The 15,537-nt window shown below is 31.7% G+C and overlaps 1 protein-coding gene across 1 annotated transcript in view; it reads right to left on the minus strand.

Moving 5' to 3' along the window:
* The window catches only part of LOC142329404 (WD repeat-containing protein 47), a 777,359-nt gene that overhangs the window by 398,563 nt on the left and 363,259 nt on the right, over positions 1-15,537 (minus strand). The window contains exon 3 of the mRNA XM_075373979.1: positions 8,924-9,059. Coding sequence (XP_075230094.1) covers positions 8,924-9,059 — 136 coding nt within the window. The remainder of the gene's footprint in view (positions 1-8,923; positions 9,060-15,537) is intronic.

Here is a 15,537-nt window from a genome sequence, read left to right on the forward strand (position 1 = left end):
GCTGGGCTTTGACGGACCGTTCAAGATACAGTTAAAACGATAATATTTAAACGTCTTTTAAATAATTATACAAACAACACGCTTCACTAATTTAAAAATGGCGGCCACTTCAGTTTTTTTATAATTTACATCTCGGTGATCGATAGATTTGTAAGCTTTTTGTGTAAAGGACACCTTAGTTCAATAACAAAACTACATACATAAACATACACAGTACCAACAGACACCTACCACAATATAAATACACACACGTCTACAAACACACACATAAACGCGCAAATAAATACACACACACACACACCCAGTGAGTGAAAGATTGAGAGAGAGAGAGAGAGTGAGAGAGAGAGATTTTCATCCCCTCACTCATACAAACATACAGATGTACATATACTCAATGCATACACAGTAACACATCCCTTCATTCACAAACATACAGATGTGTGTATATTTTAAAGTGTATGTATGCGAGTGTCGAGTATGTACATACATTTGTATGTGCGTATGAATGAGGGGATGTGTTAGTGCGTATGCACTGGGTATTTATGTACGTGTATGTACATATGTATGTTTGTACGAATGAGAGGATGAAAACGTCCGTGAGTGTGAGTGTGTGAGTGTGAATGTCGGTGTGCAATGCGTACGTAAATGTGTGTGTATGTATGTTTATTTGCGTGTTTATGTGTGTGTTTGTAGTTGTGTGTAAGCGTGCATGTATATATAAAACACGTGCATACATGGAAGCATAACACCCATTAAGTAAATACACCCGCATGCACACTCTCTCAATATACTAACACACACACATCCACATACATACATCCAAATGTATTAAATAAATTCTACGCATACGTGAGAGGGATATGTAGAGTGAATGAAGACGCTGGTGACGTTATTAAAAAGTGTATTGAAGTTGAAGGCAGCTGAGCAGCTGTAAAAAAAGTGTTTTTTTTTTCCAAAACAGACCTTCCTTTAGAAACATCCCTCGTAATATTAATATATATATATATTATACACGACAATAACAGAATATACTATTATTCATCACAATGCGTGGTTATTTTGGTCGACATAAATTTGGTTAACCGCATTCAACGGTGTACTAAACAGCGTAGTATAGATCATTAAACTACAACCCACACATATTTATACGTGCAACAGGCTACCGTATTGTAAATACATAATCAAAATACCACATCGGGACATGATATAAAATCAAATATACATAAATAATCAAACTAGGAAAAAATCTCAAATAAAAAAAAATATTTAAAATATAAACGATAGATAAATACTATGTAGATATTTTCTACGACTGAAAATATAAGTGACTATTAGAATAATATTACATCCGAGGTAAAGCGTGTAATGCGATTCAAAAGTTTCCCCGTACATAAAAGGATAGAAAACAGATATTTACAGCTCTAATTACGAGAAATCAATAATTTTTTTATGTTTATACATTAGATTATACGGCTACACTATTCATGAAAAGTTAGCTACGTAATAAAACCGCAGGTAAGTTTAATAAAATTAACTTATTTCGTAAAACGATATAACAATCAGAACAAAAGTGTTTTAAGTAAAAAAAGAAATATACACTTAGGGACGAAAAACGAATTTTACGATACAAACTAAAACATTAGCGCTTTACGAGACAAATACTTGGAAAATGCAAACCGACCTTCAGAACGAAACTGGATAAAGGGATTTCGGATTTTCCAGTTTATATTCCGATACGGTGGAAACATTTTTAACAAAAATATAATGAGAATTTATTCTTACATTCCGTCCAGAGATCAAATTAAAAACCGACCGATTTACACAAAAGGTATATCGCTTTCTAAGTTCAAAACATTTTTTTTTCGAAAGACTATAGCGTTTGAAAAATTGAGAATCTACCAGTCGAAAGAACTTATGTAAAATATAATATAAAACGTATTTTAGGCGCAGTAGTCTGTCTTACTCGCGTAATTTTTATTGAAAAAATTTGTCGATGATGATGGACAAATTGATAAATACCACGATGCCTCTTTATTAGCATTAATACTTCCAGTTAGTTATCAAACTCTGCTTTAAATCAACAACCGCGTTTATAATACGTAATTCAGGTAAAATTACTGCACGGATAGATAAATAAATAAATCCATCTATATCGTACACATTACTGTACTTCACAGAGCGATATTTAAGTACGGAAACAGTTTCATATTTCAAACTGAGGGATGCTAGGCGGTAGAAATAAGTGTGGCGTATTTGAAAATTAATTTAGATCCAAATCATAATTAAAGTAAATAATATTAGTCGACCTAGCCGTGCGTTGCAAATTGTTAGTAACTGTATATTATTAAAGTTTGAGCCGTTAAATTCAACAAAAACTGTTTAAATTTTATTAACGGATGTAATTATGAAAGAAACACGAAATAAAAACGTTTCTACGGGGCGTTTTACCACGTTTTTTCCGTTTTTATTGCCTACACAGAATGTCTGAAAAGTCCCCGAACTAAATTAAATAAAAATACAGATTTAAAGATAAACGAATTTACTCACACCAACCCGCTAAATAGAACCCTAGTTATACACTGGTTGCAGCGTCGGTAAAGCCCGTCAAACGCTCTGGAGATATCACTGCGGGATCGCCATCGACTTCTCGGTGCAAGCCCCCTTTGGATGGCCGGAAGGTCGTCGATAAAGCGGTCTTTCATCTTCAACTTCGGTTTCGGAAACAAAAAAGTCGTCTGCTGGAGCCAAGTCGAGTGAATAGGGTGGGTGGGATAAGACGGTGATTTGATTTGCGGCGTAATAACGATATATAAACATGAATACAGATTTTATCTTAGTAAGAAAATATAGATTTTTTAAGGCGGAATTTCAGCTATAATGAAAAATAGAGTATTCGATGCCGGAAGCAATATTTTCCTTTTGAACATATTATAAAACTTCCCTATACGTAAGACATTAAAGATAAAATTAGAAAAAAAAGTTTTAAGCTCAAGCTGAGAAAATCATACGCGGAAATTTTTAGTATATCTATATGCGTCTAAATACAGAGTCATTCACGGGAACCGGATGTTTTTGAAGTGGGTTGTACTCGGGCGTTCGTGGTGGGAGTGGCGCGTGGCCGGTGTCTGACGTTTCCTTTGTTCATAGCATTTACATTTTAGTCGTTGAGATGGAGCCGTGGACGCTAGACCGACGCCTGTACGCGTATGACAGTTTTGTGCGAAATGACGAATCCGTAACTGCTGTCCGGCGAGATTTCCGCCGTCAGTTAATATCCATCGTAATGTAAGTGTCCCTTCTCGTAGCACGATATCGCGATGGGCAAACAACCTTCGAACAAGCGGTTCAATATTGAAGAAAAAACCACCGGGTCCCCGACGAAACGCTAGCACTCCGGAAAACATCGAACGAGTAAGGGAAGCCGTTGTCAGAAACCCACGCCGCTCTATTCAGAGGCATTCAGCGGCGCTTCAAATGAGCACAAGTACGGTAAGACGAATTCTGCATACAGACCTGCATTTCCATCCTTACAAGATAGCCGTCGTGCAGCAGTTAAACGAGCAAGATTTCACGCAGCGTTTACAATTATGTCGACAAATGCTTACCGTTTTTGAAGAAAATGAAAATTTGTTATTGTTAATGACACGAAGCCCATTTTCATCTGAACGGCTTCGTCAACAAACAGAATTGCCGGTATCGGGCAGATAGAAACCCGCATCAGCTTCACGAGAGACCAATTCATAGCCCAAAGGTGACTGTCTGGTGTCCAATAGGAAAGGTCGGTGTTATTGGACCGTATTTTTTTGAAGAAAATGACGCTGCCGTAACTGTAACAGCCGATCGTTACATTGCGATGTTGAATACGTTTTTCATCCCCGAGTTACGAAACCGGGGAATCGATTTTCAAAATGTGTTATTCCAGCGGGATGGAGCTACAGCGCACACAGCGACGGCAACGATGGCTGTTCTCCGTAACTTGTTTCCGGGACGGATCGTTTCCAGATTCGGCGACATTCCTTGGCCCCCTCCGTCCCCCGACTTGAGTAGTTGTGATTTTTTTCTGTGGGGGTTTCTGAAATCGCGTGTGTACGGCGATAAACCGCGTACATCGGAGGACCTAAAGATCGCAATTCGTCATCGCGTCACCCAGATTGATGTAGACATGCTGCAAAGAATTGAGGCCGGTTACCGTGAAAGGCTACAACAATATATTGCCCAAAATGGACATCACTTGCCGGACACAATTTTTCGTTCACGAGTAAAAGTAACAAATGTTTTGATTTAACAAGTGTTTCAGTACCGATAAAACTTTTTTAAAGTAAATATTCAATTTTTTATGATTATTTTAAAAACATCCGGTTCCCGTGAATGACCTGTATATATACGTTTAAATATGTTACATTAATTTAAAAATTTATAATATTGTATTATTATATTTATTTATTATAATTTATTATTAATTTATTTATTATATTATATTATAGTGAAATATAAACAAATTAAAATAAATGCGAATATTACAGTAATAACGAAACGGCATGAATATTTAAGCTGAAACGATAGTGAAAAAAAAATTAGAATAAATAATTTATTTATAAATTCAATACGATACACAATATGCCGAGAAAAAAATTGTTAGTAATGTAAAATAATGCAAGAAAAAAGTATGTTCCACTAAAAATAACTCAAGTTTCATAATATTACAGCGACATATATGATAATTTGTATCGTGACTTAAAATAAATTTAGTTGTATAACGCACACAAACGCGCACACAGTTGTAAATCAAATTAAATACATTTCATAGATTAAAATGAAATAATGGTACGAAAAATACGCGGAATAGAAAATAAATAAATACTAAAATAGGGAAGTAAAAGAGAAAAACAGATGCGTCAAGAAAGTAACGCGATTCGATTTTTTTCCATAGAAACAGTCATTTATAACGAAGACGGTTTTATACGGTATTTTAAAAGAAGTTTTTTGTAAGGGAGGCGTAGATCATGTCAACTAAATTATTCACTCTCAAGAGCAAAGTAAGGGGAGATAATAACGTACAGAGCCTTAGTGGTAAATGCCTACGTAGGGGAAAAACAAGTGCATTAAATGAGAAAACGTAAAACGTGTACTATAACTTAGCGGAAATTAATTCTGTTTTACAAGCGACCATTAAATGAATGTTCTACAACAGATTAATTAAACCGCTGCCATAAAATTTTATCTTTTTTTTTAAATTGTTTTTGTTAAATAAAATTATATAAACTGTCCATATCCGAAATTCTACCAAGCAGAATAACGTTAAAAAAAAATAGAGGTAAAAAGTTAATCATCGAACTTATTAATCATCAATCAACAACGCCAATATGTAATGAAATATAACTACCTCTAAAATTTTAATACAGCTGATCATTCTTGATAAGCAAAAACAGATACAAATACATAATTCGGCGGAGGAAGTTATCGCTATGGAAACATATCTATTAAATTTACTTCATTGGTTAATAACGTGCGTTTCCATGATAATAAATACGCTCCGCCTTAAACTGATTTTCAAGTTAGGATAACGCTTCACTAATATCATCACGGCTTTGCCAGCGCTATTTGCGTATAGAACTCAAAACTGGAAACAAGTTTTTACTAATTATCTGGGGGCTGTTGCTCTTAAAGAAAAATATGTAAATAGTCGTCGATCCCTTTAATTCTATTACCAAACTAATCGGGTTTTACGTATATTAAAATAATAATACAAATTGATTTTTTTTAGACAATGGCGTTAAATTTAATAAAAGAAGTTCTCATCAATAAGAACTAATGAAAAAATTATTTTTAGATCTGGTACATCGATTTAGTTGTCCAGATCAGGACAAATGAGTTAGAATTGCTCAACAAAAAACACCGTAAAATTTAAAAAATTTTACGTAAAAATAAGAAAAATTATACTATATTTTTTTTTTTTTAAGAGCCAGCTAGGTTGTTCCAAACTAAATATTAGAAACTGCTATCCAACCGTACACATAGATCTTCAGTTGGCCGATTCATTATCTGACGGGTCCATTATTTACGTTAACAATTTTTACAGTTTTTCACAATTCTGTCTGGATTACACAACTTATAGATGAAGGGCATAAATCAATAGATATCATGCGTTATAAAACAATTAATTTTTTTACAAAAACACTACGTAACTGCAATTAATAAATATGAACGTAATATGAAAAACTCATATTTTAGAAATACATCATGTCTGACATAAAAAGATGTGTTTGATCAATTAATAAAGAATTTAAAAAAAACAATGTACTGTATATAAGTATAAAGAACGTACTAGTAAATTATTGTGGAAGTGATCTGAATGCGCTCTATGAGGTTACTACGTGACTACATACGTCGATATGTAAGGATTACTAAAGAAAGTATACTGTATTCTAAAATTGCATACGATTTTAATGTTTTAAGTTTATTAAATCAATTAAAAATATTATAATCAATAAATAAGAAACGTAAATTTAAGTAAACAATAAAAATATATAATAAAATAAAGAAATAAATTTAACCGATTGTTAAAGGTGAAAGGAATGAAAAAACATATTTTTACTGGTACCAACAAGAAATATGAATATACAACAATGCGTTCCACCGTCGAGGCTATGCCAGCGATATCAATGCGGTTCACACGTTTTTTTTTTTTTTTTTAAAGCAAACTTATTTATTTATAGATAAAAATTATTTAATCAACAATACTGTTTTTAAATTTTCATTAAATCCTGATAAAACGGTAAATAAATTTTTTTTCGTATGTGAATTTTAGATAATTAAACACACCAAACATCCTTATAACTCTATTTTCACCCTTTAAACTCCGAATTTCAAAGAATCCTTTCTTAGTGGGCATTTACAGCTTAAGCTACCTTGATCTTATATATTCATACGTCCCCGTCGCGGAAATTTAGCCGGTCATGGCTCGGTTCGCTCACCCTTCCCGTCCAACCAGAAGCTCTGCCCCTTGAACCCCGCTGAGTTCATTAAGTTCATGCTTGTGAGAGTAACGATGATAAATAAAAATTAAATACTGTTCTATTTATAAAATATATTTAGTGTATTGTAATTTCTTCAGAGCAACAGTTTGGTCAGTAGAGGATCCGAAACCGCGTGTTCTAAAAATGTTGCTTTTAAAAACAGTCGGCCTCCGTCTTAAAAAATATTAGTGATTACTGGTTACCCGTACGGGTTAAAATATATTTTGTCCGGTTCTTAACGTTACCCGAAAAACACCAGTAGGAGGTGATCGTAGTTCGTTTCTCTTCTTTTTTTTTTCAATTACTTTTATTCCGTTTTTCAGTCAAGTAACCGGAGACAGGTACAGCCACTCGGGTTGCAAATTCAGTAACAGTGGCTGTGATCTGAAGAGTATTCGGAAGCTCCGATCTACTGGATATCTCGTTTATTATAACCGGAAATGGGGAAATCACTGTTCAAATATTTTTTACCTTTCTTAACCCCTTTGAAGGTCGAATTTCGAAAAAACTAAAAATTGTTTTTTAGGTATTTACATGAAAATTAGACAAAAAATCTGATATCTTCATCTATTAACGAAAAATTTGAAAAAAATAGTCGGTTTCAAAAAAATTCAAAATCCATTTTAACCCTTTAAATGCGGATTTAAAAAAAATCCTTTCTTAGTGTGCATTTACAACTTAAGAAAAACGTGTATCCAAATTTTCATCGATTCATCTTCAGTAGTTTTTACAGGGCGTTGATGAATCAGTCAATCTGGACAAGTTGTTCTACGGTACAAATATAAACAAGTCGTATTTTCATACAGTCTTTTTACTAGATTTCCCATTCCTTCTGCTTTTATCCAAATTTTTCATCTCATCTCTTTTTTGAGTTAATTTATGTAATTTTTAATTATTACCCGATACAATTTTTATCCTTTAAACATTCTGAATTTAGTAGATTTAATATCCATTTTTAATATAAATTAATAAACTAAAAATAAAAATGATTTTTTCCAATCCCATCAATTTTTTTTTTAAATTTATATTTCATTAGATTTTTTATAAAAACGTTTTAAGAATAAATTATAAGCGTTCGTTCAGAACAATTATATTTTTCTAATTTTGTCATTACAACCTTTTTATGGTCCAGAGTGCAATTCAAATTAAAAAATTATATTACAACTATTATAAAAATTAAAACATTGAAATGAAAATGTATGTAACTATTTACCAAATAAATATTTCAATTTCTTCTTAAAAATACGATACATTAATCAATTTTCATATATTACAATAACATCGATGCTAAATCAAATTGTATATATTACGTAATTGTATATTACACAGAAAGCATATTCAAATTACCTATAAAAAAATTAATTCAGTTGTTTTTAATAATGTGAAAGAAAAAAACTATTATAACCATGAAGACAAAAAAAAATACACTAAGTGAATAAACGATTACATTTTAAGAAATTAGTCTTACAATTTAACGTAATGAAATCAACATAGTATTAAATATCAAACATTAATTGCTGTATCATTAATATAAGGGATGAATATAACAAAATTAAAGTATGTAAATCAGGGCGGCAGAATGAATTTTGATTTTTTTTTTAAATTAATTTGTATGATATTCTAAAAGTCTTTGAATAACCAATATAACTTTGTTAAACCGGTGATCTCAGGTTACTATATCTACGGGTTGGTTATATAGTGAATGTATCTGTACTTGTTATTTACTTGGATTGCCAAGCTGCAATGTGTTGTTAATTAAAATCCAACAACACAATGTAAGCCAAAGCCAGGATTCAGAAGTCATTAGCAACTTACACTCGAGTACAAGAAATATATACTTTTTCTTTATTCTTTAATGAAACCCTACAAAAAAAAAAAATGAATAAAAATAAAATAAATAATCTTACCTTTATTGTGTCGTAGTGAGTAGATTCTAACAATGGTGCAGCTGTCGGTGGAGGTGTCGCTCCATTAGGAAGACCAGGAGGAGGTCCATGTCTAGGTGTAGTATTTGTTCTAACTACCACAGTTCCACCTCTAGAGCTGAAAATATATAAAATATTTTAATTAAAAAATTAAATTTCAGGAAAACATTTTTCAAAGTATATGTTTGGAGCGTAGCTTTATATGGAAGTGAAACCTGGACGATCGGAGTACTTGAGAAGAAAAGATTAGAAGCTTTTGAAATGCGGTGCTATAGGAGAATGTTAATAAAAATCAGACTGGTGGATAAAGTGACAAATGAAGAAGTGTTGCGGCAAATCGATGAAGAAAGAAGCATTTGGAAAAATATAGCTAAAAAAACAGACAGACTTATAGGCCACATTTTAAGGCATCCTGGAGTAGTCGCTTTAATATAAGAGGGTCAGGTAGAAGAAAAAAATTGTGAACGCAGGCAACGTTTGGAATATGTTAAGCAAATTGTTAGGGATGTAGGTTGATGAAACGACTAACAGTAGATAGGGAATCTTGGAGACCTGCATCAAACCGGTCAAATGAGTGAAGACAAAAAAAAATTAAAAAATAGAAAAACCTAAACTAAATGAAAAAAAAAACAATAATAATTAACTAATATCGCCGTCAGGTATTACTTCAGAGGATGAATGAGGATATGTATGAGTGTAAATGAAGTGTAGTCTTGTACAGATTCACGTCGACCGTTTCTGAGTTATGTGGTTAATTGCCAACCACCAAAGAACACCGGTATCCACCATCTAGTATTCAAATCGGTATAAAAGTCAATGCCTTTACTAGGATTGGAACGTTTAAACTCTCGTCTTCGAAATCAGCTGATTTGCGAAGACGCGTTCACTACTAGACCAACTCAGCGGGTTAATATTAAAACCATTACTTTGTTTAAATTAGGGGAGCACACGTAAATATTTCTTCAACACCGGAACGTTTGATTTTGTATTACAGTAGACCACAAGAATATGGTCTACAGATGAATGGCTGCATGACAATTGTACATCCATTTCGATGTTTACATACCGATAAGAAGTAAAACTTACCTTTTTTATGTCAAATATTTAACTTTTTTTCACGAATTAGATTTTTGGTGATTTATTTTCTCTCACCATTCAAATGTATACACCAATTTTAAGCAGGCTGAGTCCTTAGTCACAAACGATTTAAGGAAGCGGTAACATGTTTCATAAAGAGATATGATAACAATGAATAATCAATGTCAAAATAAAACAAAGCCCATAATTGAAGTTGTAACAAATTTTATGCGAAACGATAATTTTTAATTTGTTCCAAAAAGCAGTACCAGAATGGTGTACACGTGCCACTGTATCCCTGTATAAAATGTATAAACCTGAATACTCGTACAGTTGCTATTATTTGTTATATTAGAAATTAATAAAAAAAAAGTTTCATATCTATTTTGTACGGTGCTGGGAAAAATAAAATAAAAATGTAAAATAATAGATTGCTGGGTAAAATAGTAGAATTGTTGTAATTCACTTATAATCTGATGATTCCAAAACGCATGGAAGATCTCAGCATGTAGCAGCCTATGGTTAAATCTACAAACATGAAATTCTGCGTATTACGGAACCGAATCCAATTAATTTTAAAAATTATTACACGACAAGGAAAAAAGATATTGAGGGATTTTAATTTTGTAGATTTCAACATTATAAAAATACTACTTATACATGTAATTTAACATTACCACAGGGTTGGTCTAGCGGTGAACGTGTCTTCCCAAATCAGCTGATTTGGAAGTCCAGAGTTCCAGCGTTCAAGTCCTAGTAGAGCCAGTTATTTTTATACTGATTTGAATACTAGATCTTTGATACCGGTGTTGTTTGGTGGTTGGGTTTCAATTAACCACACATCTTAGGAATGATCGAACTAAGATTGTACAAGACTAGACTTCATTTACAGTCATACATATCATCCTCTGAAGTATTATCTGAACGGTAATTACCGGAGGCTAAATAGGAAAAAGAAAGCGAAAGGTAATTTCACTTTTAAAAACTACATATTACAATCGGATAATTTTCATGGATATAATGTAACTGAAAAAAAGAAATCCTTAAAAGCAACCTCTTATAGCGATGTTTTTTTTGTCAATTTTTCTAATCTTTTACACTATCAACTTACAAATTACGAAGCCTTTATTTAAAAAGTCTTTAAAAAGCGGGTTTTATTTAAGGACTTTAAGCGCTTTAGATTAGGTTAAAGCTAATCTAAAATGAAAATGTAACCGGTTAAAAAAGATCTATATTGATTTTCGTTAAAATGGAAAAATATTTCTTTTAACTCCAACTCGAAGGCACCGTTTGAAACATCGTTAAATTATATTGTATTGTATTTGTATTATTATTGTATTATATTATATTGTATTGATTTGTATTAATTTCAGCATAACTGAAAATATGTTCAAAAATATGTTAACGGTTAAAATATATCATTAAAGTAAACTAAATTATATAACCGGTAATATTAATAAAAGTAATAATAATAACTACAGAAAAGAAATTTCGTGACGAAAAGTCGTTAATTAATAATAATAAAACAAAGACTTTTAATTTATTTTAAAAATTCTGATTGCAATTATATGAAAATAAAAAAAAAAATAGATGTGATGAGGGGATACGGAAACAAATCGTTCTGTGATGAAGATATTGTAACATTTAAAAAAAAAAACATGAAGTAGATGTAAAAACAGAAAAAAGAATACAAGGTGGGAAATAAGAAGACGTGACTTACTGCGCCCGAACACCGCATGATCTTGTTTTGTTTACTAATATCGCGTGCCGCTGCATTTTTCATCGGTTAATAATGTCTGTGAATTCTTTTTTAAACGTGTTATGTACTTTACGAACTACTATAAAATCGCGAGTACTTCAAGATATGTGTTATATATATTTAAAAATATACATATAAGTCCGTGTGTTAAATTTATTTTTAAAAAAAAGTTGAGCACCACACCTAAATTATTTTCTTAAAAAAAAACTAAGTATAATAGGCATTTTTTTCTTCGAATACAAATTCCTATTCTGCCCCGATACATTATATTTGCTCGTCAAAGTACAAATGGTAATATAGCGTGTTTCTAATTCAAGGATTTAAAGTTCGAATCTAACTAATATCGGATTAATAAAATTAAAAAAAATATTAATTCATCCCCCGTCGCTATACCGGGTATAATAGAACGCTACATAACATAATGATGGGAGATATTAAAGGCAGTCGTAAATAACGCTAGTTACATAAGCCGGTTGTTTTCCGTGTGCTGCCGGATGAAATATATCAGCCTCATTGCTACTTATCTCCTTAGCGTCAAACATCGGTACAAGTGAAGCATTATATAACGTATGTATCGGATTAACATACTATGCGTTCAAGGCGTAAGCGGTTACACTAAATTCATGAAGGTCGATAGTTCGTGGGCGGGGTTCGAACTAGTTCCATCTTACGGTTAAGTTCTCAAAACTGTTTTCGACCGCTATTCTGTTGGATCCTAATAACACATCTTGTGCTTACAAATCACGGGTGTAACAAACTACAGGTACACTAGTGGCAGGAGAAAGAGACACAGTTATATTAATGAAGAAAGTTGTAGTAGAGATCTGGAGACTTCTGAAATATCGCATATTCATCGATCGTATAAAATCTGCCTACGAAATAGAAAATGATTTTTACCTTTCTAATTGGAGAGAACAAGCCGAACCGTTTGAACTTTTGTTGGATACTTTCACCATAATTCTGTGGATAGATAAGTTTTCCTCAAGAAAGGCTCGTTTTAAAGCGGCTCGTAAATATCTAGAGGACAAATGTTGCGACATTTAGTTCAACTGGATAATGCAGAATTGTCACTGTTCCATCCTGGATGAAGGTAGTTTACATCCTAAAGAAATTGTGATAAGATGTTGCCAACTGCCTAAATGTGGTCTTAAACAATTATTGTCTCGTTTCGTGGTGTCTGTTTGGTAGTCAGACGCTCCTTTCTCAATATCGCCTACGGTCTGTAGTCGACTAGTAAAAGTAAAAATACAGGTAAATTTGTTGTTTCTAGGCGTTTTAAGCGGTTGGATTACAGCATTTCTCCCGATAAATCTTGTTACCGATTACACAATCGCTACCCAAAGCGGTGCTGAGGGTAATTATGTAATTATCATGTAAAATCGGTTCTCCTACTGATACATACAGCTAATTACGTGCACACCGGTATGTCTGTGAGTAGCCGATAATCCAAGATGAAGAAGAAAGAAAATCGTGTAATTATCTCTCATTTTTCCGGAAACATACAAAATTGAAAAATAATACTACACCGTGTTATTTAAGTCTAGGAAAACAAAATGAAAACTACATATATAAAATTTTACACTAAGAAAAGACACTAATTTGGGGAGCGCTTCTAAAGTTATAGTTAGAAATCATATATAAGCATAAAAATCTGGAAATGCTTTATTTTCAAATTACGGTTGTTAAGTGATTTTTTCCTAAGGTAACATAACGCAGTACTAAAACATTCCTGGTCAATTATTACGATAAAAGATTAACGAAGTTTTATTTACTCGTATATATACATATATTTTTTTAAATTGTTATCGTTTACTTCCTTGTACGAAACAAAGGAAGTATTGTGATCGCAAAAAATTTCAGATTTCAACGGAAATGTTTATGTTGACCATCCCTGAATCCATTTTGACTAGTTACGACGTGATGTCCGTACATATATGTATATATATATATATATATATATGCATGTATGTACATATATGTATTATGTATATATGTATGTGCGTATGCATCTCGTATAACTCAAAAACGGTTAACTGTAGGATGTTGAAATTCTGAATTTAGGACTGTTGTAACATCTAGTTGTGCACCTCCTCTTTTGTTTGCAAGCGAATAAACTAAAAGTGTTCAAAAAAGGCTAAAATCCACAAAAAAATTGGATTTTGGACTTTTTCTTAACCGCAGTAATAAGCCCTCATTGAGAGTTTCTTGATATAAGTGGTTCTTATTTTCACTGGTTCCAGAGTTCTAGTCAAATAAAATTATTATTATTGAAATATTTGGATCTTACAAGGGAAGGCACATCGGTTCCAATCAGTCTTCATCTCGTTATTTTTGTAACCCTTTTTTAATTTAAATATATTGATTTATTAATTCAAGGAAGGAAAATGCTACGATAAATAATAATTGAATAATAACAATAAAAAAAATATATATATGAAAAAATCGTAAGTTATTACTGAAATAAAATTTTATGTACTTTTAGAAATGTGTGAATTTAATATGCATTATTACATATGTGTATATGTAATAGATTTGGTGAAACATTTGATTATTTAATATTAATTGAAAATTACAATTTAGAATCCTATTATTTTTGGATTTTGCAGTTTAATTTCTGTTTAATTATCCTGGAATTTCTGTTTTATTTTGTCTATATTAACTACAGTGACTGAAAAATAGACAATCACAACAACAACATATACACTGAGGCATACATGCCCGATTTTTAAAAAATTGCAAAAAATTCTTATCTTTTACTTCACTACTCCTCTGATAACGTCGGACAATATTCTCCCTAAGTCGGAGTTGATCATCATTTCCTTTTTTTTTGTTGCCGATCGTTTAATCGCGTTTTGGTTTGATGTAATTCTTCTGATCTTAATTTGCGTATACGTTCTCTAGTTTTTCAAATTTTCTCTCTTTATATTCATCATCTTCTCTTAATATTTTTATTCTTTCCTTGGTATTTTTTTCTTCCGCTTTATATTTATCAACTACTTTTAAACTTTTTATTCTTTCTTTGGTTTTAAAATTTTCTTATCTAGTACTACGAATAATAAAGGGACTTTTACTCTATTCTAATATGTGATATGAGATTGTTGAATTAATAATCGTATAAATATTTGATGTTAATAAAAACTAATATTTCAGCAATTGTGTAACTGTCCACTTTTTTACAGAAACAGAGGAACGTATATTTTCAAATGAAATAAGTTTAAATGAAGTGCACCTAAAAATGTGTATATGTAATTTAATAGGTGTTCAAGGAAGTCGTGTGGGGTCCGCATCAGATTTTTTTAAAAAGTGGTTTCCAAGGACGATATCTGTAATATTTTTTTATTTTAATTTTGTTAAAATACAGATTTTGATTTGTTTTATATTTTAGATCGTAAAAAAAATATATATTAATTTTTTTTATAATAATTAAATGTCCAAAAATATCAGTACTGCATTATATTACGTACGGGTATGGGTACACCTAAGTATATATATATTTTTTTTTTTTATTTTAGGGACTAGAATCACCTCCCGAAATATTTTTCATTGTGTATTCCAAAATTATATATTTTTTAAAAAAATACTATTTTAATCTTATAAATGCAAAAACATGCTCTACTCAAGCATTTTTAGGAGGTATCTTTTATTAATCCCTTACGTTCCAGTTTTTAAAATAACCCCGTCAAAAATGTGTGCGTCTTGGAAAACAAATGAGAATCTACATTAACTAAAAAATAATTGAAATTTATATTATTTCAACTCC

The sequence above is a fragment of the Lycorma delicatula genome, chromosome 8 (genome assembly GCF_047948215.1).
Source record: "Lycorma delicatula isolate Av1 chromosome 8, ASM4794821v1, whole genome shotgun sequence".
Classification (NCBI taxonomy): domain Eukaryota; kingdom Metazoa; phylum Arthropoda; class Insecta; order Hemiptera; family Fulgoridae; genus Lycorma; species Lycorma delicatula.